The sequence below is a fragment of the Geotrypetes seraphini genome, chromosome 14 (assembly GCF_902459505.1).
Source record: "Geotrypetes seraphini chromosome 14, aGeoSer1.1, whole genome shotgun sequence".
In the NCBI taxonomy this organism is placed as follows: domain Eukaryota; kingdom Metazoa; phylum Chordata; class Amphibia; order Gymnophiona; family Dermophiidae; genus Geotrypetes; species Geotrypetes seraphini.
Genome location: NC_047097.1, coordinates 57,067,393 through 57,093,128, shown reverse-complemented (window position 1 = coordinate 57,093,128; position 25,736 = coordinate 57,067,393). Strand labels below are relative to the sequence as shown.

Genomic DNA, 25,736 nt, shown 5'->3' with positions numbered 1-25,736 from the left:
TTACTCAAATGTCTTTCCACAACACCAGAAACTGTTGCTCTTACTGGTTAAGCAATTGAAGGGTTAGTGCTTCCACTCTCCCATTCATACTGTATTTCACATGTTCAACTGGAGCTGTGATAATGTTTTATTAAGCATTTTTTGCCTTTCAGTCACATATAAAATTGTGCAGTTCATCACATACAATAATCATCTCGGTTCACATTCATCTTTATTAATCAATATTTTAATTCCTAAAGAGCCAAATACCACTAAAAGTGCATATGCAGTCAATTTTACAAGAGGCTTTAAACAGCAATTACACAAGGTTTGACCTTTGTTTGTTTTGTGAAAGGAAATGACTGTTAATCTTATTAAACAGTGAACATGAAATATATTGATTTTTATCTTCATTTTGTTGGATTGCCCAAGAATAATAAATAACAGTAAAGAGAAGCTGAGCTTTTCTAGGCCTGACCATTTTTATAAACATTGGCAGGTCTATTTGTTGCTCATATTTAGACAAAGATTTGGTTAATTTCATTTCACCAGGGGGTTTTGTAAGATTAAAGGTACAAAGATTTTATAGATAGAGATATAAAGCATCCATTAAGATGTTTTAATGTGTTGATATTATAAGTAGCATACTATTCCATAATGTGTACTGTTTGCTTATTTTTACTACTCTAATTGTCATTGCTTACGTTCAGCATACTCTTTGGTGAATCTTTCCATAAAAGCAGTAAATAAATCCTAACAAGTAAATGAATAATAAATTCTTAAACAGTAAGAGCTTCTGATTTCAGCCTCTGTTTACGTGATAAAAGTTACTTTTTTTTTTTTTTTGTACTGGCAACAAAACTATGCTATGTCATAACTATTCTAATAGTGACCGCTTGTGCTTATCTGACATGTTCTGCTTGCAAAGCTTGTGAGGATTCTAGTTCACATAAAAATCAAATATAAACTAAGGAGTCCTTTTACTAAGCTACGTTAAGTGACAGTGTGCACTTAATACAGCAAAAATAGCCTAACATGAGACCTTAGTTCTGGCCTCTTTGCAAGCTTAGCACGTGGTAAAGGAAAGTTACTCACCTGTAACAGGTGTTCTCCAAGACAGCAGGCCAAGTATTCTCACATGTGAGTAGCATCATCTCACAGAGCCCAGGGCAGAGACTCCCCCAACGCCCATGAGCAGATATAGAGTGGTTTATTTATATTGAAAATAAATAAATAAGCAAGTAAACACTGATTGCAAGTTAGGTGTACCTTTAAAGAGTTGGTTTTCAAACCAGACTCAGAGAGGTATAGGAGGTTTTCAAGCAGCTTTTGTGTAGGGCTTTGCCCTCACACCAAACAGTAAACCTCCTCCATTTAAAAGAATAATATCGCTTAGTGTAGGGGTAGGCAATTCCGGTCCTCGAGAGCCGGAGCCAGATGCAAATCTATCTCATGCATATTTATTGTGGATATCCTGAAAACCTGACCTGGCTCCGGCTCTCAAGGACTGGAATTGCCTACCCCTGTCTTAGTGCAGGGGTGTCCAATGTCGGTCCTCGAGGGCCGCAATCCAGTCGGGTTTTCAGGATTTCCCCAATGAATATGCATTGAAAGCAGTGAATGCACATAGATCTCATGCATATTCATTGGGGAAATCCTGAAAACCCAACTGGATTGCGGCCCTCGAGGACCGACATTGGACACCCCTGTCTTAGTGGAATCTTTCCTGAAAGTGAGCAAAATTCTGGAGACACCCTCAGGCAGATTCAAAGACTGAAATTTTACTCTCTCAGCATCCAGGGTGTGAGGGCCAGGATCTGGACATTGGAGTGCAGAAGAGAACACTCATGCTGCATGATGAGGATAGGAAAATATTCCAATATCCATGGTTCTTCAGAGGACAATCCAGGAGTGGGAATCAGATCTGTCTCATTCAATACAGGGGCAATCAGGATCATGATTCTTCAGTCTTGCTTGAGTTTCAGCCAAGTCTTCTCTATGAGAGGTACGGGAGGATATGTATATAGAAGACACTCCCCCAAATGTAGGAGAAAGGCCATCTGTTGGGGTAGTAAAGTCCATAGATGGGTGGTGTCGAACATAGCTCCTATGAATGCCAATACTTGAGAGGGCTGAAGATGAGATTTTGGGAAGAGCTGGAGAAAAGCTATGGTTTCTTGAGTTGCTGAATGCACTGCTTAAGGTGATGCAGCTTTTAACAACCAATCGTCCAGATACAGAAATACTTGAAACCTATGTATAAGAACATAAGAAGCGCCATCTCCGGATCAGACCTTCGGTCCATCAAGTCCGGCGATCCGCACACGCGGAGGCCCTGCTAGGTATACACCTGGCTTATTTTATAGCCAACCATATCTTTATATGCCTCTCTCAAGGAGATATGCATCTAGTTTGCTTTTGAAGCCTAGGACTGGAGGCTTGCTGCTACCACCATCAGGCACTTTGTGAAGATGAAGCAAGGCCAAATAGCAGAACTTTGTACTGGAAACGTGTTTTGTTTTTTTGGAGGGGGGTTTCTTTGATCTGGGTGTTTGAATATGTACATGTAGTCTCTCTTTGAGTCCGCCATTGTACCTGTAATACAACTATTATTCAGTTGAAATTTATATAAATTTAATAACTGGGGTAATAATATAGTTTGAAATGATTTATAAAACTCAACAGTAAAACCATCTCCACCTGGAGCAGATCCAACTCTAAGAGACTTCAGTGCCGTCTGTATCTCCTTTAATGTAATCGGCTTTTCAAGGGATTCTTTTAAATGAACAAGAATTTTCGGACCTTTAATTATTTTTAAAAATTCAATTCCTTCAGTTTCCTTATTTGAATCAAACTCGGAAGAATATAATGTTTTATAAAATTTCAAAAATTGTTCTAAAATGTTATTAATTTGGGAATGAGTTTTCCCTTTTCCATCTTTTATAGCTGCTATTTTTATTTTCTTTTTCTTTACTTTAAGGTAATTCGCTAACATTCTTCCAGCCTTATTCGAATTATCATAATACAATGCTTGCTGATAAAATAACTCTTTTTTAACTATTCTAGAGGAAATCTCATTATATTTGTATTTGTTTTGCAATAATTCTTGCAACGTGCTTTGTTCCTATTTTGAAGACAATTTTAATTCTAAATCTTTGGTAATTCTTATTACCCAACATTTATCACCTTTGATAATTCTTATGTAACTCTTATGACATCTCTTATGCTATTCCTGTAAACTTTTATGTAATCTCTGAAAACTTTTATGTAATCCGCCTTGAACCGCAAGGCATTGGCGGAATAGAAATCACTAATGTAATGTAATATATAGGATAAACATCTTGGCTATTTTATATTAAGTTCCAACACCTATCTGGCATTTAGAAAATTGTTAAAAACATACTTTTTTGGTAAATTTTTTAACTAATGGATTGTAATTCAATGTAATTGTCTAGTATCTTTACTCGGTAAACTGCACAGAAATGAGAGGTAGCATATTGTTATGTTATGTAAGATTCCATTCAAAAACTTAACCGACATGAACAAAGCTGGACTACCTTAATGGGATCTAAGACTAAGACGCAGCCATCTAAATCTTCTCAGACTTGTTTCCTATTCAAGAGGTGCTATCCAACAACCTCGTCCTCTTCAAAACCCCCACCACAGAAAAGGCAGAAATCACAAAAGCCTCAGAAACCTCATGCTTCTGCTCCTCAGAAACCAGCTCAGTCTTTTTGACTTGCTTCTAAAGAGCTTAGCCACAATACCCCCATCTCAGCCACCTCCCCAACCCATCAACGATGGACTCTCATTACCACAGACACCTAGGTCCTCAAAGTCATACAGGAGAGTTGCATGTGGGAAGCAAAAACTCAAGGTATAATTATGCGATGGGAGGGAAGTTTTTGAATGAGAGTGCCCAAGAAAGGGACTTGGGGGTGATGGTAGACATGACAATGAAGCCGACAGCACAGTGCGCAGCTGCCGCTAAGAGAGCGAATAGAATGCTAGGTATAATCAAGAAAGGTATTACAACCAGAACGAAAGAAGTTATCCTGCCGCTGTATCGGGCAATGGTGCGCCCACATCTTGAGTACTGCGTACAGTATTGGTCACCGTACCTTAAGAAGGATATGGCATTGCTCGAGAGAGTTCAGAGGAGAGCAACACGACTGATTAAGGGGATGGAAAGCCTTTCATATGCTGAGAGATTGGAAAAACTGGGACTGTTTTCCCTAGAAAAGAGAAGATTAAGAGGGGATATGATAGAGACTTACAAGATCATGAAGGGCATAGAGAGAGTAGAGAGGGACAGATTCTTCAAACTTTCAGAGAATAAAAAAACAAGAGGGCATTCGGAAAAGTTGAAAGGAGGCAAATTCAAAACTAATGCTAGGAAATTCTTCTTTACACAACGGGTGGTGGACACCTGGAATACAATTCCAGAGGAAGTTATAGGGCAGAGTACAGTACTGGGGTTTAAGAAAGGTTTGGACAAATTCCTGCTGGAAAAGGGGATAGAGGGGTATAGATAGAAATTTACTGCACAGGTCCTGAACCTGTTGGGCCGCCGCGTGAGCGGACTGCTGGGCGCGATGGACCTCGGGTCTGACCCAGCGGAGGCATTTCTTATGTTCTTATGTTCTTATGTTCTCTCTTCATTTCATCACCATTCCTCCAAACAACCCTCCAAGAGAGTCCTCTTTCACATCTCAACAGATGTCCCTTCTTCTTCAGGAAATCAAAGCTCTGCTTCAACTAAATGTCATATAAGTAGTACCCCCTTCCCAGAAAAATCAGGGGTTCTACTCCAGGTATTTCCTAATTCCAAAGAAGATGGGAGGTTTTCGTCCCCTTCTCGACCTCTGAGCCCTCAACAAATATTTAGTCAAAGAAAAGTTTTGCTGTTATCCCTGGGAACCCTATACTCACTTATAGAATGAAACAATTATTAAAATGCCTAGGTTATATAAGGATCAAATAATATTAGTAGATACATGGAAAACATTAAGACATGTTAATGATTTAACGCCTATTTCAATATTTAAATCAACATATCAGACCATATGGCTAAACTCCAAGATTAAAATTGGCGGATATAAGGTCATTTGGAAATATTGGATGAAGGTAGGTATTCATACTTTAGATGATGTTATTTCTAATGGTAAGTTGCTTGATTTTTCACAATTGCAACATAAATTTGATCTTAATAATTCACAAAACTATAAATGGTTGCAATTGAAGCAAGCCATTCAGTCAGGGTTCCCTGAATGGAAAATTCTTAGTGATAAGTACAGCTTGCCTTTCCTGTCCAGGTGGACTTTCTGGGATACCAGGCTGCTCAGTGGTACAAATTAATATCTGGATTTATGAATAAAAAACTGGTCTACGAGACGTTTGGAGCATTGAGATTAAGTATCCAGTGAGATCATCAAGTTTGCAGACGATACAAAACTATGCCGGGCAATCAGATCGCAGGAGGATAGAGAGGAACTCCAGAGCGACTTGTGTCGGTTAGAAACATGGGCGGAGAAATGGCAGATGAAGTTCAATGTGGAGAAATGCAAGGTAATGCATTTAGGCAATAAGAATAAGGAATACGAGTATACAATGTCAGGTGCAACTCTGGGGAAGAGTGAACAAGAAAAGGACCTGTACTGATAGATAGGACCCTGAAGCCGTCGGCACAATGCGCGGCAGCGGCAAAGAAGGCAAATAGAATGTTGGGCATGATAAAGAAAGGAATCTCGAGTAGATCGGAGAAAGTTATAATGCCGCTTTATAGGGCAATGGTCAGACCACACTTGGAATACTGCGTCCAACATTGGTCTCCCTACCTAAAGAAGGATATAAAACTGCTGGAGAGGGTGCAGAGACGAGCAACAAAACTGGTGAAGGGTATGGAGAAACTGGAATACGAGGATAGACTTATAACACTAGGATTGTTCTCCCTTGAGAAAAGGAGACTGCGTGGGGATATGATCGAGACCTTCAAAATACTGAAAGGAATCGACAAATTAGAGCAGAGAAGATTATTTACATTGTCCAATTTGACACGGACTAGAGGACATGTAATGAAGCTAAGGGGGGACAGGTTCAGGACTAATGTCAGGAAGTTCTGCTTCACTCAGAGAGTGGTTGACGCCTGGAATGCCCTCCCAGAGGAGATTATTGCGGAATCGACCGTCCTAGGCTTCAAGAGCAAACTAGATGCATATCTCCTTAAGAGAGGCATATAAAGATATGGTGGACTATAAATTACGCCAGGTATACACCTGGCAGGGCCTCCGCGTGTGCGGATCGCCGGACTTGATGGACCGAAGGTCTGATCCGGAGATGGAAGTTCTTATGTTCTTATGAATGATTTTAACTATATTTTCTTTGCGGCTTTTTGTAGCTACATACCCAAAATTCAAGCTCCTTCGTGCACCTGATGTTGCACTAATTCTGTCTGTTGATGGACTTGGAATTACGTGGCGACCTGGAGACATCTTCTTTACTTCCCAAGCCAATGAAGTAGGTCTACAAATTTAGAACAGAATTATAACATACTTAAAATTACAAAATTCAGTTTCTGCATAGGCAATAGGTAGAAATAAAACAAAACCATAAAGGAAAAAAATAATACCTTTTTTTTATTTGACTAACTTAATGTAGTTTATCTTTAGCTTTCAAAGGTAACCCCTTCTTGCTCAGATCAGAAATAAGCATACAAATTACATAGGGAGGATTTTATTTCTAATTTTGTTTCGAGCAGCATTTTATTCAGGCAATAGTTAGGAAATATTATAAAATTATTAGTAAAATATTTACAGTATCCTTCAAGAAAGGGTTCTAGTAGCGATACTGACAGGAGAAAAAAGCCATACCACGGTTCCTCCTGCCAGCTCCAACATTCGGGTGTCTGTTCAGAATACCTGCATGGACAGATTATCTGCTCAGCCCTTTTCTTCTGAGCAAATATTGGCAGTAACCAGTGAGGGTGAAAACATCACCAATTTTATTTATCCTATGCCTGAAACAAGTGTCTGCAGACATTGGGCAAGTCATTTAACCCTTCACTGCTTCAGGTACAAACTTAGATTGTGAGTCCTCCAAGGACAGGGAAATGCTGCACTTGAATGTAACTTGCCTTGAGCTACAACTGAAAAAAGGCACAAACCAAATCCAAATAAAATCAGAAGGGGTAGACAACTCGGTCCTCGAGAGCCGTATTCCAGTCGGGTTTTCAGGATTTCCCCAATGAATATGCATTGAAAGCAGTGCATGCAAATAGATCTCATGCATATTCATTAGGGAAATCCTGAAAACCCGACTGGAATACAGCTCTTGAGGACCGGAGTTCCCTACCCCTGGGGTAGACGGATAATGCAAATTAGTGATGACTTAGAGTAGGAAAAGGCAAGAGATAAAAGGTCAACAAACATCATTACAATTTTTTTTTTGAGTCCAGGTCCAGTAGCAAAAAACAGCACTGCTGCAATGGTGATGGGTCAAAAGCACGCGAGGACAAAGGCGCGCCGACAACCGAACGCGGACAACTGAGCGCAGGGCTTAATCGCGCCAAAGAAAACCCATATTTTAAAGGGCTCTGATGGGGGTGTGGGGGGGAACCCCCCACACTCTACTTAATAGGGATCGCGCTGCCTCACGCTGCCATGTTGGGAGGGGTGGGGGGTGTAACCCCCACATTATACTGAAAACTTAACTTTTTCTCTAAAAAACAGGGAAAAAGTTAAGTTTCCAGTATAATGGGGGGGTTACAACCCACTAGAAATAAATACTCAAGGATTAGGGCCCGAATATATCCCTTTTTCACTCAAAAACAAGCCCCACACGGACAAACGATACACACACCCAGCAACACTGCAAGGCCTTACTTACAACATTCACGCTCCCCAAAGAGAAAGGAAAAAAGAAAAAAAGTGGAGAAAAAGGCCTCAGTTCAGCTTCATCTGGCCCAAAAAACTCCACTCCTACAAAAGCTGTTCTTTTTTACCCAACGTGTGGTGGACACCTGGAATGCGCTTCCAGAGGACGTGATTGGGCAGAGTACGGTACTGGGCTTCAAGAAAGGATTAGACAAATTCCTACTGGAAAAGAAGATAGAGGGGTATAGATAGAAGATTACTGCACAGGTCCTGGACCTGCTGGGCCACCGCGTGAGCGGACTGCTGGGCACGATGGACCTCGGGTCTGACCCAGCAGAGGCATTTCTTATGTTCTTATGTTTCTTATGTGTAAATGCTGAAAAATAGTCCAAGAAAACAAGGCAACTAAAGTAGCCTGCCAGGTGGTATCAAACGGCACGCCTAATACAGATGAAAGTCAGTGGGTAAATGTAACAAAAGGCAGTATAGTCCAGCTCATAACATCCATAGCAAAAGCAAGAAAAAATAACTTAGCTGCTAATGGCCTCCAAATCCAGGCCAAGCAGTCCTTACACCCAACGGGGAACCCTCCGTTTCGCATCAAATCGCTGCGTCAGGGGTGTTCATATCTTTGCTTCACATCCAGATATTCCGGACCCACCATACTCCTCAAACATCCTCACCACTTCATCGATCAAAACTGGCCAGATGAAGCTGAACAGAGGCCTTTTTCTCCACTTCTTTTCTTTTTCCTTTTTCCCTTTCTCTTTGGGGAGTGTGAATGTTGTAAGTAAGGCCTTGTAGTGTTGCTGGGTGTGTGTATCGTTTGTCCGTGTGGGGCTTGTTTTTGAGTGAATAAGGGGTTACAACCCCCCAAACCCCCCACAATGCCAGCGAGATCGCTATTAAGTATAGTGGAGGAGGGTTCCCCACCAACACCCCCTGTCGGAGCCCTTTAAAATACGGGTTTTCTTCGGCGCAATGAAGTCCTGCGCTCAGTTGTCCGCGCTCGGTTGTCGGCGCGCCTTTGTCCTCGCGCGCTTTAGACTATGAACCGCTGCAATACTAGAGAAACGCTTTTTCTTTGTTAATAGGAAGTCTGTCAATCAATTGATACCAAATATCAGGACACCAACTAGCTGACTCTTGGGATGATGCAGAAAGATGAGCAGTGGTTCTCAACCATCTTTCAGTTGGGACACACTTGACAGACGATGCTCGACACACGGCGCTCTTTATAGAATCTGGCTCTGCATCCACAAACACCTTATTTCCCTCCAACAAGTGCAGAGATCATAAATAGCAAGTTTTCTCCAAGGAAATTAGCATACAAAAAAAAATTCTGATTCTCATGCCTTATCTGAGTAATAGCAATATAAATCTCTCCACTACAAGGTACACTGTGAAATAATACCAAACCTGAAAAAATCCTAACTCAAAATACATGTAGCAAACCTACCACAGTATATAACAGTAGCACTAACTCCTATGATTCAAACATGAACCCTAAGAACAGGAAGCAAGCACTACAATTACTTGGGGCCCTCAAATACCAATATAGTGGTAACAGCCTAAATGGACTTCTAGAGTTCTAGACAGAAACTTCATCCAAACAGAATGCCACACCTCAGTTACACGCAAAACACAGATAAATCTTCACCAAATACAGAATAGCAACATAAAGACAAAAATTGAATTGGCACGTACCACAATATAAAAAAAACTCCAAAAAGTTCATTTCCTTTTGTACTGAACAAAATATGAAGACTGATGTGATGCACATTTCCCAGAGTCTAACACATTCTACCTAATAAATTCTAAATAAAACACTATTTCAACCTTTGTTGTCTAGGCATTTTATTTTTCCAAGCACATTGGTTCCAGTTTCTCTTTTCTGTTTTCCTTCCATTAGGATCTGTCCACTTTCCTCCTATCTTCATCCATTCCCTTACTCCATCCACCTCTGAAATATTTCCTGTTTTCTCTTTTCTGTCTGCCCACTCAAATTTGACTATCTCATTCAGTTTTGCATCTATATTTCACTTAACCTTTCATCTCTTCCTCTCACCCCCTAGCTCTCCTGTATCACTCCTTTCCTAGTTTCTTATTCGCTTCTCTTTCACCCAATCTCCATTAATACATTTTCCTCTCAACTCATCTCCTTAAGAACCCCCATGGTCTCTCCCACATGGATCCAGCATGCCCCTCTCTCCTCTCTTCCCTTTCCCATGTCCTTGTAGTCCACCATCTGCCTGTCCCTCTCTCCACTCTAATCTTATTATCCAACATCTTCCTGTCCCCTCAACCTTCTCCTTCACCTCTATGGTCCAGCAACACCCTGTCCCCTCTCCTTTAACTACCAGCCCTATTGTTCAGTAACTCCCTATTCTTACTCCATTCTCCTCCAAACCCAATGATCCAAAGACTCCCTATCACCTCTGCTATCCCCTGCACCCCCTAAGGTCCAGCAACAACTTGTGCCATCTCTCTTCCTCCCCACCCCTATGGTCCAGTACCTCCCAGTCCCCTCAACCACATAGTTCAGCAACTCCTTGTGCCCTCTCTCCCCCAACATATGGTCTAGCACCTCCTAGTTCCCTCTCCCTTCAACATAAGCCCTATAGTTCAGCAACTCCCTGTCTCCTCTCCCTTCCCCTCCACCCCTATAGTCTAGCAACTACCTGTCCCCTGTCGTTTCTAGAATTTTCTGTAGTGGCTCCCCTTCTCACAAGCTCACAACTTTTTTTCAAGCTCTAAGAAATATTCTTGGCTTTCCAAAATATATGCTTTTAAACTAATCAATATTCTATTATATTTCACTATTTATCATATAAAAGGTCAAACAAGAACCTAAGCGAACAAAGTATGTCAATATATAGATGAATATGTTTAGGCTCCAAAGAAATCTTCATTCAAACATACCTGCTCTGGGCATCAGTTTTCTCAAATTTTTCTTGAAGCTGAATCCAGTCAATAAGTGCTTTGAAGTCTCTTACATAATTATCTAGCATCATCAGCACCTCCTACAAAATGAAAGGCAATATTAATAATCTCATAGATTTTGCTCTTCTAGAAATGAGAAAAGATTTTGATCTAAAAGTATTCAAAAATGTATTACAGGCTAGTATCACAGAAAACTACTGTATTTTTTGCTCCATAAGATGCACCTAACCATAAGACGCACCCTAAATTTAGAGGAGGAAAACAAGAAAAAAACCATTCTGAACCAAGTTCTCCCTGCCAGGCTCTGCACCCTGTCCCCCCTCCCTGTCAGGCTCTGCACCCTGTTCCCCCTCTGGTGGTCGTGGTAGGATGGGACAGGGCAGGCAGGGAAAGGGCACAAACGTCAAGGCAGATGACTTTTTAAAATATGCAATGTCACCTAAGTAACAACTATAGAAAAATGTAGAATGGGTAATTTTCTTTTTTTTTTTGCAGCCCTCTTCAGTTATATTTCAAAGCAGATTTTTGGAGGCTCCATCAGCAGTGTTGGGGAAAAAAAAAGAAAATTACCCATTCTACATTTCAAAACATTTCCAGTAAAGGAATTGTAACTATGAACTTTACTTTTCAGTACATGTATAAGACATGACATGATAGGTTGAAGTTGGAATGAGTTGGTCAAACCTCCTTGAAATAAGCATTAAGAGATGAAGTTATGTCATATTTATATTGGGGCGGTGTATAAAATAAATATTTTGCCTCTTCACATACCATAATGCTTTTTGGATGTGATACAGGTAAAGGAAAAGCAATTAGCTACCCTAAGCAGGAAAATACAATCAGTAATCAATTACTTTTCTAAACAAGTAACCAATTACTTTAAGCAGAGAAGCAACCAGTAAGTGTAATTAATTACTTTTGAAGAGTAATTAGCATAACACTGGATACTACATAGTATGCCAACAAGATGTTAAAAGATTATGTACCTTCAAGAACCAATATTACTACATAACTGAGAAACCAAGAACTGTTATTCTACTTTAAAAGATTACCGTATTTTCACTCATATACCGCGCACCCGTGTAAAACGCGCACACGGGTATAGCGCGCGGGAAACTGTAATTTATGTAAAGAAATTTTTATATACCGCGCACACCCATATACCGCGCATGCCGCCCCGACTCTCCCGTTGCCGCCCGACTCTCCTTTCGCCCGCCCCGACTCTCCTCTGGCCACCCCGACTCTCCTTTCGCCCGCCCCGACTCTCCTCTGGCCCGCCCTGACTCTCCTCTCCCCCTTGAAGTCCTGTCCCCACCCTGAAAACCTGATGCCCCCCCCGACATCCGATTCACCCCTGCAGGACCGCTCGCACCCCCCCCCGATGTCCGATTCACACCCCCCCCCGAAGGACCGCTCGCACCCCCACAGCCTCCCCACCCCCCACCCCCCATCATGGAGAAGCTCCTACCATTCTCCTACCATTCTACTTTAAAAGATTACCGTATTTTCACTCATATACCGCGCACCCGTGTAAAACGCGCACACGGGTATAGCGCGCGGGAAACTGTAATTTATGTAAAGAAATTTTTATATACCGCGCACACCCATATACCGCGCATGCCGCCCCGACTCTCCCGTTGCCGCCCGACTCTCCTTTCGCCCGCCCCGACTCTCCTCTGGCCACCCCGACTCTCCTTTCGCCCGCCCCGACTCTCCTCTGGCCCGCCCTGACTCTCCTCTCCCCCTTGAAGTCCTGTCCCCCCCCTGAAAACCTGATGCCCCCCCCCCCGACATCCGATTCACCCCTGCAGGACCGCTCGCACCCCCCCCGACGTCCGATTCACACCCCCCCCTGCAGGACCGCTCGCACCCCCACCCCGAAGGACCGCTCGCACCCCCACAGCCTCCCCACCCCCCACCCCCCATCATGGAGAAGCTCCTACCATTCTCCTGCTGCTTCCTCTGCCGGCGGTCCCGGGCCTCCTGTGAGCCCTGCTCTGAAATGCTTCCTCTTCCGGCGGTCCCGGCCCTTCTGTGAGCCCTGCGTCTGCGCTGCTTCCTCTTCCGGCGGTCCCGCCCTTTCTCTGACGTCAGAGAATCGGACGTCATGGGGGGTGCGAGCGGTCCTGCGGGGTGAATCGGACGTCGGGGGGGGAACTATGTAAAAAAAACGTTGTAAAACGCGCTCACGTGTATAACGCGCATGGTTATGCACGGTTTGTAAAACTCGTGTATAACACACGCGTTATATGCGTGAAAATACGGTAGTGCTAATTTAAGTCATCTGATTTTAGTCTGGTAAAAAATAATTTTAGTAGTTTATAAAAAAAACATTAAGATTTATGAGAGAGGGTGTCAGATCATTCTGGACCTAGATGGGTTTGAGAGGAGAAGGGAATGGAAAGGGATTGGAAGAGAGGAGTGTTGTTACCTTATTTCGTATTACAACTTATATTTGTTCCTACTTATTGTGTTATGTTTAAATTCACTGAAAAACTGATATATAATAAAAAGAACACATGAAAAATGTTTCTCAGAAGCTGTTGAAAATGCTATCAAGATAGTGTAGTTGCTTCTTTTATTATTTGTTACATTAAAGTTCAGTATTTGTATTCGGCCAAATAATATTTTTCCTTATTCATATTCAATAAAGCTTTAAAAAAAATACCATGACTGATTTCCTTTGAACAAAGATGTTATGTCATTGGACTACTCTTGTACAAAAATTCTAATGAAAATAGTATTGATGCAGAAAACCCAGCTACAATTAATCTATTCATTTTCTTCAACCAAAGACTAATACATCAGGTTGCAAATCATGCTTTTAAACAACAAAATGAACTTTGCAAGGTCTCTGCATAAGAGAGACAGTCATTTATTTTATCTTTGGCAGCTCTTACTTTATAGAGGAACTTCTGATCCTGCCATGATCTTTTAAGTGTTTCCACCAAGCTCGTTTGTCACATAAACATATCTTATATCACTTAAAGTAGATTTTCAGAGATTTAAATTGTTTGTGAGACAAATGGCTGCTGAGATACTACAATGTAAATGTACGTTTGAGTGTAGCAGTAAAATACTTTAAAACTTAAGTTTAAATCACAAGGTTTCCATAAGTTTAGAGTAGCATGCCAAAAGGGTGGAAAATAGTAAACATGCCCAAAGTAAATGTGGAAAATGAAAAATTTTAGATGTTTGGACTGATAGAGGGATATTTTACTTCTAGACATATCGCTTTGAGAGATGGTGATGAGTTAAGTCTGTCATAACGGCACAGAATCAGTTCAGTATGTTGCTATGCAACCAATGCAAATTAAATTCCAATTTAGCTCGAGCACCCTGAGCTTGCAGAGCCTAAAGGTACTATGAAAGCAGCACCCAGGCCGCTGGATAGGGTAGCAATCATTCAAAACCACCACTTACTGCTTGCTCAAGCTAAGACTAGTACTAGGTTAAAGGAAAACCAGGGCATGCCACTAGAACCAAAGGGTTTCACTGTGATGGATCATCAAGACAGGATGGAAAGAGCTGCAAATCAAGATTCATGGTATCATAACCTCAGTAGGAATAACATCAAATTGAGATGGAAGAACATAGGAACTACAAAGAGCTGCCAGAGAAACTGATTGATTGATTATTTATTTATTTTTAGTATTTATATACCACTTATAGCCTGAGTCAGGGGTCTCAAAGTCCCTCCTCGAGGGCCGCAATCCAGTCGGTTTTTCAGGATTTCCCCAATGAATATGCCTGAGATCTATTAGCATACAATGAAAGCAGTGCATGCAAATAGATCTCATGCATATTCACTGGGGAAATCCTGAAAACCCGACTGGATTGAGGCCCTCCAGGAGGGACTTTGAGACCCCTGGCCTGAGCGGTTTACATTCAGGTACTCAAGCATTTTTTCCTATCTGTCTCAGTGGGGTCATTCTCTATCTAATGTACCTGGGGCAATGGGGGATTAAGTGACTTGCCCAGGGTCACAAGGGACAGTCTGGGATTTGAATAGCGAGCTGTGTTCAAAAGTAGACTGCTACTGACTTGTTTTTGTATCAGCCACTGACGCATCCCCAGAGGGGGCGAAACATGGCCATGTCGGGCGATTTGGAAATGTCAGTGTTTATTTATATACTTTTATGCTAGTCTGTTGGTTTTGTTTTTGGACAAGACTTATTTTACTGTTAACCCAAGTTATTAGTAACTAGGTCTCACTGCATGAAATGGGACCTGAGCTAAAATAGCACAAGTAGCACAAATTAACAGCAGCAAATTTAAATCTCTCAGTCCTTATTTCAGAACGGACCCTCCTTCCTTATGAGCTTACCTTTATTGGCCTTCTGTTCTATAAACTGATGTACTTCCTCCTCCCTTCCCTTCTGTTCCCATATGTCTGTTTGACTTATTATTCATTTGGACATGTTTGTTGAATTATTTTATGTAATACCCAGTTTGAAAGATATGTACTCTGCTTAGAAGTTTGAATAAGCGGAATAATAACAAATTTTAAATGAACTTGAAACCCACAACTTCAGGGTGCTAAGGCTGTAGCTCTAACCACTGTAAACAAAAACAAAAACTGTGGATAAAGATGTTCTGGAGATAATTTATTAAACACTGACATATAAAACCATGAAAATTAAATTTTAAAAGTACAATGATAAAACAATACAATGATAAAAATCCAACCGGACCCTACACGGTCCGTGTTTCGGCGAACATGCCTTCCTTAGGAGTCCTAAAGGGAAGAGGTAATGATGAATAATAAAGAGAAAGATAAAAAGATAGAAAGATAAGAAGTGACTGTGATGCCAATCTGGAGCATGCATATTAGTGTCTATACTCGACTACAAGATAAAACAAGTGAGCCAAGTGTGATCATGCTATATACAGAGGCTTGAAACATCGGCAAGAGACATGAGAGGAAAAAATGTGCCAAAAAAGGCCAAAAAGAAAAAATGCCATGGTGTGTGTTAGAGTATAAGATTAAGCACAGAAATCTATAAAGTGCCTAAGAGAAGCCATAAGAATAAAAAGTTAATAGAATGAAGAAACCGTAATACGTGTCTGATTTTGAAAACATGACGAGATATGTGACACAATGTAATGATGAGAAGAAATTATACATACCAATGGTTTGCAAACTCACATATAAAGCAAGCAATCAATTTGCAGTTACCCATTCCACTCCACTCAAGTTTGTAGACCTCTACCATATGCCTCCTCAGTCAACTCTTCTCCAAGCTGAAGAGCCATAACCTCTTTAGCCTTTCCCCACTAGAGTAATTTCTTCTCCTTAATTATTATGGTTGCCCCGCTGCAAACCCAGTCGGTCGCTGCTGTGAGTTCCGGCTTCAGCCACTGAGCGGTACTGAGCAGGAGTGCGCTTTGGTGTTGCTGCTCAGCGCTAAGTGGCTTCCTGAATGGCTCACCTTGGGGCTTTGATCACCCTGCCCCAACAATTATAGTTTAAAGCTTCACAATCTTGTGCATTCTTTAACATCACTGCTTCCTCACTAGTTTAAAGCCTATAGAAGAAATTTGCCTTTGCATTCTTGGCTGAAACCAACAAGTCCATTGCCGGTTTTTCCCATCATTGCACAATGAGGTCAAACACTCTTTGGCACAGAGACCACTCCCCTGCATCTAGAGTCTGCTGGCTGAGAAAGTCGACCTGTATGCTTTCCACTCCCACTATGTGGATTATGGAGAATGCCTGAAGATGAGCTTCCACCCACTTGAACAACATCTGGGCCTCCAGACGTAATGGGGCACTTCTGGTTCCTCCCTGTCTGATCATATAAGCTACCATGGTGACATTGTCGAGGAATACTTTTCCTTTTCTTCCAGGCACTTCTCCAATGTCCTCTACGCTAGAAGAATAGCTAGTAGTTCTGGACGATTTATGGGCCATTTTCTCTGCGGGAGAATCCATTGGCCTTGTACCGTATGACTGTCGCAATGGGTCTCCTAGCCGAACAGGCTGCTGTCAGTTATTAGGATTACCCATTACGATGTTCAGACAGGCATACCCTTCGATAAGGAGTCCCCTTGGAGCCACCAGCACAAGCTGTTCCTTGCTTCCTCTGTCCAGGGAAGCTGCAGCTAGAGAGAATGTCGCAGTGGAAACCACATGGAGGGCAGGAAATCCTGGAGAGGGTGCTTATGCACTCTCACCCAGGGAACTACTTACAGGTTATCCACCATCTAGCCCAGTACCTAGAGGTAATGCCAGGTTGTGGGCATCAGCATTGCTAAGAGCTCTGATATTTGCTTCCTGAGTTTCTATTTACGTGGCTCAGGAATAAAGTTGTGGCATTTCACCATGTCGAAGCAGATTCCCAAATACTGCAAGTGCTGGGTCGGCTCGCACTACCTGCTTGCCCTCTGGTCTTGATGAAGCTCAGTCAATCATCCAGGTATGGGTATACTTGTATCCCCATCCTGCGAAGGTGAACTCAACACCACCATCACCTTGGTGAAGGTGCATGGGCCATTGCCAACCCAAAAGATAAGAGTTGCAAACTGGAAATGCCTTTGAAGGACATGGAATTTCAAATATTTCCTGTGGACTGGGAAAATGGGAATATGGAGATATGCCTCTGTCAGTTCTAGGAATTCCCTGAGAGCCACCACCGCAATGACAGACCAAACTGTCTCCATATGGAAGTGTGGTATTCTCAGCACCACATTAACAGACTTTTGGTGCAGGATCGGTCTCCAGTCTTCTGAGCCTTTCTTGGACACTATGAAATATATGGAGTACTTGCTAGAGTCCGATTCTTCTTCGGGGACTGGTTCTATGGCTTGAATGTCCAATAGCTTTTGCTATGTCATTCAGACTCTGGCCTCTTTTTCCGGCTGACCGACCGAAGAGTCAATGAACAGGATCTGAAGGAGGGCAATAGAATTCAGTCTTGTGACCCTTTTGAATAAGATCTAGGACCCAGCAGTCCAAGGAAATTTGCTCCCACTCCCCCAGAATGCCAACAGTCTCCCGCCTATGTGCGCGGGGAACAGCTGCTAACCTGCCATCATTGTGCCTTCTTGAAGGTTGTGCTGATGCAAGCCCCAAGAATTGCTGGTGTCTGGAGTTGCCAAATCTCTGGCTGGATCCCTGATAAGATCTGAGCAGAGAAACCTGCATAACATCGTGAGGAATGAAAAACGGCCTCTGCCTCTCCCAGCAGGTCGGTAAGGTCTGCTATAGGGCAGCGATCCATCATGCTGGCCATAAGGTCATCTAAGCCCTTTGAAGGGCAGTCTGATTAAAGTGGCTTTGGAGGGTGACTCGCCTGCCCATTGCCTGATCCAAAGCATCCTGCGCACAGAAAAAGCATAGGTCAGCACCTTGCTCATTACTCTGATGATGTCATATAGAGCGTCTGCCACATAATCTACCCCTCCAGCACTAGCTGGGGACAGAATCCTCCTCTCCAGCAAGACTCTGCCTTAACCTGGTGTGGCAGGCACGTGCCACAAATGAGGCTGCCGCTGCAGCTTTAATCTCCAAAGCTAACATTTCAAATTGCCTCTTAAGAACCATGTCCACCTTGCAATCTTGTGCATCCTTTAACATCACTCCTCCCTCACTAGTGAGGGAGGTAAGTTTAATTACTTGAGCCACTGTGGAATCCACCTTTGGCCGACTAAACAGCTGCTGAAATTCCAAAGCCATAGTGTAAAGTCTGAACATAGTTTTTGCCACTTTTAGGGAGCATTCTGGAGTCTCCCATTGCTCAGTGACCAGTAAGGTGATGTCTGGATGTGTGAGGGAAAAAAAGGTGGTCCTAGCATCTCTGCCACTCATAACCATGCACTGTGAGGTGAATGGCTACTGGGGCTCCAACTTCAACTCCCTAAGCACATCAATAATAACATGTGGGACGGTAACTGACTTGGAAAGCCACCACACCAATGGATCTCCTCCCTGGTTGAGTAGAACATCACCCTCCCTCCCTTCTTTCCTCCCAAGCGAGAGTAACACCCCACCCCCCAAAGGCTTATTGTGATTTCCTGGTGGTCTAGTGGTTGGGGCAGGAATGATTCCCACTCGCTCCTTCCCATTCTTACTCCACAATTAAAAAGGTCCACCAAGACTTCAAGCGGCAGTCGCATAAGGCTGCTGGAAGTCTTGATGGCTATTTTTACTGCAGAGAAAGAATGAGCAGGAGCGAGTGGGAATCATTCCTGCCCCAACACGCCGCTAAACCACCAGGAAATCACAATAAGCCTGGGGGAGAGGTTGTTACTCTCGAAGGAAGGAGGGAGAGAGCACTAGCTGGTATTCCGGTGGGGTTTGGGGGCATGGGCAGAAATTATAGTAGGCCTGGGGGGATGTTCACTCACTTGGGAGGAAGGGAAGGAATGCTAGCTGACATTCCAGTAAGGTTTGGTTGTGGGTGGGTGTGTGGGCTCAGGTATTACTCTTGCTTGGGAGGGAGCACTAGCTGAAGTTCTGGTGGGGTCTGGGGCACGGGCATGGGTGCAGGGATACAGGCATTACTCTTGCTTGGGAGGGAAACAGGGAGCACTAGCTGACATTCCAGTGGGGGTTGGGACTGGGGTGCGGACATGCACTGATCACGGCTAGTATTGGGGCAGCTTGCAGTGGCAGCGGAGAGGGAAAGACCCCCATTTTTGAGCAATTTTTTTGGGCCCAAAAATCTCAGGTTATATTCGAGTATATACAGTAAGAGCATAGACAGTTTTCATGCAACAGTTATTTAGCAAAAGTAGTTAATCAGTCCATTTATTTTTACCAAAAACTGAGCAGACTATAAAAGCTATACTTCTAATACACGCTGTCAGGAAGAAAATAAACTTATTGACATTAACAACTGTTTTTGAGGAATGCTTACTTCAACATTATCAGAAATGATCAGAGCAGTAGCATGCAACCGTAATCTGAGTCATGTTTAATGAACAAGGGAATACAAACAATACAAGCAGCTGGAGCTGCCCCATAGCCACTGATGCGCATCTTTCTCTCTAAAGCTATGAAGGCCATTTTGTCAAGCAAGATGAAGCAGAACAAAAGTAGCTCTGAAAGCACCGTTACAGGCGTCTAGATAACTACATATGGATGTACAGCTAAAATTACCAATTAGTTTACCAATTGGCTGCAACGGATTTGATTGGTTTGTAATTAATTCTAGTTACTGGCGCATACAGCAGGACGGTTGGCGCCATCCCTTTGTCCTACTGACATACAATACGAGTACAGAGGACCCTAGGGTCCTGGACATCAATACAGCTCTCTAGTTTGCCTACAATATAGAGAACAACAGATATACCCTCTGGTACTGAAGCAGTGGAAACTTATCACCTGAAAAGCTGCTGACAGAAAGAAACCTTTATGGACTAAAATGTTGCTGCAAGCTTAAAACCCCACTAGGTTTAAGAAAAGATTCAAATGCCATTATTTCTGAAGGTCAAGTGCAATATAATTATTATGCTTTTCTCAGTAATCTTTCTTTGAGAAATGCAAATTGCAAAGAAGAAAACATTTTAAACTGCCGTATTTGCCGGCGTATAAGACGACTGGGCGTATAAGACGACCCCCCAACTTTTACAGTTAAAATATAGAGTTTGTTATATACTCGCCATATAAGACTACCCCTTCTTCCGCACACCTTCTGCACAACAAATAAAACTTAAAAGAACATCAGAATTTATTTCAACAATTTTAATTAATTCACTAAAGCTGAATAGAACAATAAACCCATGGGAGCTGCCACGCTATTTGTTTTCTAAACTGTTAACCAAACTGAAACTGTCAATGATAGAAGGAAGATAACACATAGAGGGAGAGAGCAAGTGCCGGGCAAGTCCCTAGCAAGTTTGCTGGCATGACAGTTTCCCTTTAAAAGCCTTCAAAAGCCTCCTGTTCGCCCCCGCAACTTCCTTAAGGGCTAGACTCCACACACGGCCACATGTGCGAGAGACGTAGTAAAGAGAAAAGGGGTGGGGCCAGAGCGCCGCTGCTTCCCGCTGCGCAGGATGAAGGAGCTGGCACCCTTGTCACACTGATGTCCCGCCATGGCCCTGCTGATGTCCCGGCAGGTTTACTAGTACCGTAAGCACCGTAAGGAGGTAAGGAAAGAGATGTTAGGGCATGTAAAGTAAGGGCATGTAAACAGTACCCGGCGTATAAGACGACCCCCGACTTTGGGGAGGATTTTAAGGTACTGAAAAGTCGTCTTATACGCCGGCAAATACGGTAACTTTAAAACTTTAGCACTGGGTGGCCCACTCTAGGCAACGTATAATGCCATGCAACGCAATCAAAATGGATTTCCAAACCCATACTATGGAGAGTTATCAATGCATAGCATCTTCTACAAAGATATGCCGTCTGCTTTACTCTTGCTGCTTTGAGTATGTATGTATGTAAAAAGATTTTTGATATGGTATTTCTTTTTTCTTTTTACATGCATATGAACCTAACTTTTCTCCTTGTGTTAGTGTATTCTCTACTGAACGTGGAAGATTTCTCTAGTTCTTTTTTTGTCCTGTGCCTTCTATGAAAATACAAAATAAATACTTTTGATCACAATGAAATCAGGTATGAGCACTCAGAAGACTTTCCCCTCCCTGATGTCAGGACAGCATAAATCAAAAAGAGAATAAGGGGTTAACACATAAGAACATAAGAATTGCCGCTGCTGGGTCAGACCAGTGGTCTATCATGCCCAGCAGTCCGCTCACGCGGCAGCCTGGTCAAAGACCAGCGCCCTAACTGAGACTAACCCTACCAGCGTACGTCCTTGTTCAGCAGGAACTTGTCTAACTTTGTCTTGAATCTCTGCAGGGTGTTTTCCCCTATGTCAGACTCCGGAAGAGCGTTCCAGTTTTCCACAATTCTAACGAAGTTGATAAGGGACTAGAAAATTCAGAGATGTTATTCTAAAACCTGTGTAAATTGAATCCTGATCAGGTTTCAAGTTCAAGTTCAATTTTATTTGATGAATCGCCTATAACACTTTCTAAGCGATGTACACTTTAAAACATCATATAAGAGTACAAACAGTATTAAAAACAAAAATTCTTAACAAAAATTTTTATAACATACAGTATTAGAACTTAAGGGGTTACATCACTAACTAGATACATTAGGGAAAAAGGGGCATAGTTACAATTTTCTCAATCTAAGATGGAAGAAACATTAAAGGTAAACACATAGGGAAGGGGCAAAAAGTATATTAAGAAGATTAAAATTTTAAACTTGAAAAACAAAAATTTTTTAAACTGAATTTTAAGTCTTTAAATAATAAAAGCATCTTTAAATAAAAAGGTTTTTAAAGATTTTTTAAAGGAATTGAGGTCTTTTTCTTTTCTTATATAGAGGGGCAGGGCATTCCAAGTTTGAGGTGCTAAAACGGAGAACATTTCGTTTCTTCTTGTGCCTACTATTTTTAGAGAAGGGACTGATAATAGATCTTGAGATGAGGACCGAAGGGATCGAGAAGAATGATAAGGAATAATCATTTTGGATATAAATTGTGGTTCATTAGATGCCATAGTCTTAAAGATAAGTTTCAAGCTACCCATGGGCTCTCTCGGTTGTTATTGATTTTTTATTGTGTGCTAAGAAATTATACTACTAGAAATTATAATTGTTTGATATTTACTGTACACTTGATGTAAGTTATAAAATGAATAAAGAATTTTATTTATTCAAAAAAAAAATAATAATAATCTTTACATTCCATATTTGGGTCAAAAATATCATAAAACTGCACCAAGTTTAACAACCCCTTGAGGCGAGAGCACAGCAAAGCACAGAATGCAGTATTATTCATGAAGCTGAATCCTATCATATTAGCCAAAAGAGGCAGAATGAAAAACAGTAGGGAAAGAGCCTCTGGGAAGCTGAAGTAGATATATTTCACACACAGTTTTTAACAAAAACAGAACTCGAATGCAAATAAAAGCAAGAACCATTTTTTATTACTGAAGAGAAATTAGAGAAAAGTTATGGCTGCCTATTGATGGCATCATGCTATGACAGGCATTAAACAAGGTGTAGCTGTATACTAGAAATAGCAGCAGCCAAAATCACTACAATAGGTCTCTGTGCCTCTAAAATGACAAAGCTCACACACAGAAGAGCAATTGTTTCTAGGCTAATTTTATAAGACTGGAGCTTGTGGGGGGTCACGTGATGCTCGCGTGCTGACCAGACGCCGGTGAGCCGAGCTCCATTCCAAGCCTCTGAAAACACCCCCGAAATAGCTCTCAGTCGGCGCAAATCGCCCTTTATTTGCTCCATCCAGCATCGGGAGTCTCCTGCTCCTCGGGGGCAACTCGGTGGTGAGCGGATTCGCTGGGGCCGGTCGGTATGCCGATAAGGACCCCGAGGCCTGGCAAAGAGAGATCTGCTAAACCCTTGAAAATGGCGGCCCACAGCCCGATCGCAGCAGGTACGGCCCAGCACGATGCAGACATGCAGGTCTCGGTCTGCCACCTCTCGAAACTCTTGGACGAAAAATTGTCAAAACTGCATGCAGTGCTGGAGGAAGTGAAAGACAGCATTGCGGGTCACGCTGCTCGCCTCCAGCACGCTGAAGAACGGATATCGGCACAGGAAGACCGGGCAGAAATAGTGGACGGACGTCTGGCGGCCTTGGAATCTAAAATTCAACAGCTGGACGATCGGGCTGAGGAGGCAGAGAATCGTAGCCGCCGAAATAACCTGCGGCTTATTGGGGTGCCGGAGTCTGTCCGTGATGCTGAGTTGGCAGACCTGGTGGCCACGTGGCTGCCTCAAACCCTCGGACTTCCATCCTCCATGGGCCCAGTGCATGTGGAACGGGTACATCGGATAGGGGCACCACGCGCTGAAGGAGCCCGACCACGACCAGTCATAGCTCGCTTCCTCAACTATGCTGTTAAGGCTCGCATCCTGGAGGCATACAGGCGAGCTCGCTCCCTGGATTACAATGGCACCAAGATCTTGCTCTTTCAGGATTTCTCCATCAGGCTCTCGGAAAGGAGACGGGCCCTGGCGCCTTACTGTACACAGCTTCATGCCAGAGGGATTAAATTCACTCTCCAATATCCTGCTAAAGTGCGCATTCAAACCAACACTGGGGTAGTCCTGATGGATACTCCAGCAGCGCTTCGCTCTTACTTGGAAGGGCTGCCAGCCCCCTGAGAGGACTGGGGCTGCTGACAGCTTGAGTGAATTGTTATCCCAAACTCCTTGGGAGGCGGCGGACTTTATACCAGTTGCTGGGACAGAGAGAGAGGGATCTTTGGTCCTGCGCATGAGGAGCGCTGGCTGATGGAGGATTCTTTCCGCTCTTGGCTCCTGGTTTCTGGACAGCTCCGTACCAGGGGCTATCTCCCTGCTACCTGTACCTGGGGAGTCCTTTCTGTAGCCTATGGATTTGTTTCCACATTTTGGGGGGTCTGGATCTATTGTTCTGCAGCCTGCTGGGGAGTCCTTGTTGGGCATTATGTTTTCTTAATACTTGCTGGAGCGAGTTTGTTTACATTTATTACTTTTGTGCTGACTGTACAAATATCATGCTGCACTTTGTTTATGGGGGGAGGGGTACGGGGTTTTGGTTACATCATGGTTTTCTGGTTGGGTAGGGTACTGGAAGGTTGGAGTATGTTGTGGGGGGGTGGATGGGATGAAGAGGGGTGGGGGGGGAGTGTGTCGGGGGGGAACGTATGGGGATGTATGAATGGAGTCTCGAGAGCACCGGTTTTTTCTCATTTGAAGGTACAGGTCATCTTTGGGGATTTGATGGGGGGGGGCCTTGCTGGGGGGCTCTTCCTCTTCTCTTATTTGGTTGACATTTCTGCTCCTATGGTTATTTGGTGGGGGGACCATGGTTAACTTGAAACTTTCCTCCCTTAATGTAGATGGGATCCATTCCCCGGTCAAACGAAAGAAAATACTCTCCTGGTTTCGCAGGGAACGTATTGATATTGCATTCCTACAAGAGACCCATCTCACACCTGTAGAACATGAGAAACTTAGGAGAGATTGGGTGGGGGAGGTATACTATTCTTCTTATAACGCTCGTCAAAGGGGGGTAGCAGTCTTGGTCCATAAGCAACTCCCGTTTCAATTGCATAAGGTTATACAGGACAAAGAGGGCCGATATGTCTTAGTGCTGGGAGAGCTTTGGGGAAGGCTTTATCTTCTTTGTAATGTTTACGCCCCTAACATTTATAATCACAGCTACTTTTCGGGGTTGATGTCGCGGCTGGCGCAGTACCCGGGGTACCATGTCCTTGTGGGAGGCGACTTTAACATCACAGCGGATCCCTCTCAAGATTGTGCCCCCGCTAAGCGCTTCCCTAAGGATCACTTGGGTAAAGGAGTTAATTTTCTGACCACGCAGTTAGGGCTCTTAGATATTTGGCGTCTATTCCATCCTACGGAACGTACTTATACGTTTTACTCCAATCCCCATAATCTTTATACACGTCTTGACTACTTCCTGCTCTCTCCTGCGTTGCTGCCCATGGTTAGCGCTGTAGAGATAGTGGAGGTTCCTCTTTCTGATCATTCTCCTGTGACACTATCCCTCCAAATTACTGCTGAATCTTCCGCGAGGACATGGCGTTTCCCGGGATACCTTTTTAAGGATCTTGCCTTTCGTAGATACCTTAGGGAAAAATGGCTGGATTACTGTAGCACCAATTCTGATCCTGATCTTGATCCGGGGCTTTTCTGGGAGGCATCCAAGGCAGTACTGCGGGGCTTTGTTATCGCTTATGTCGCGGGTAAGAAAAAGAAACTGGAAGCGGAATTGTTACAGCTGTCGGGCGAGTTCCAGCAGTTGCGAAGGCGCCATCAGGGGACCTTGCAGGAGGCCGATCGTATTCGCTTACGTACACTCCGACAGCAGATAGATGCGATCCTAACACAGCGAGCGGAGAGGGATTTGTACTTTCGTCGCTATAATCTCCACAGGTGGG

The 25,736-nt window shown here is 43.1% G+C and overlaps 1 protein-coding gene across 4 annotated transcripts in view; it reads right to left on the bottom strand.

Moving 5' to 3' along the window:
- The window catches only part of SCAPER (S-phase cyclin A associated protein in the ER), a 392,992-nt gene that overhangs the window by 338,607 nt on the left and 28,649 nt on the right, over positions 1–25,736 (bottom strand). For all 4 annotated transcript variants that reach the window (XM_033920795.1, XM_033920797.1, XM_033920796.1 and 1 more), the window contains exons 5-6: positions 10,773–10,873; positions 6,385–6,501 (exon numbers count right to left, since the gene is read on the bottom strand). In XM_033920795.1, the coding sequence (XP_033776686.1) occupies positions 6,385–6,501; positions 10,773–10,873 (218 nt within the window). The remainder of the gene's footprint in view (positions 1–6,384; positions 6,502–10,772; positions 10,874–25,736) is intronic.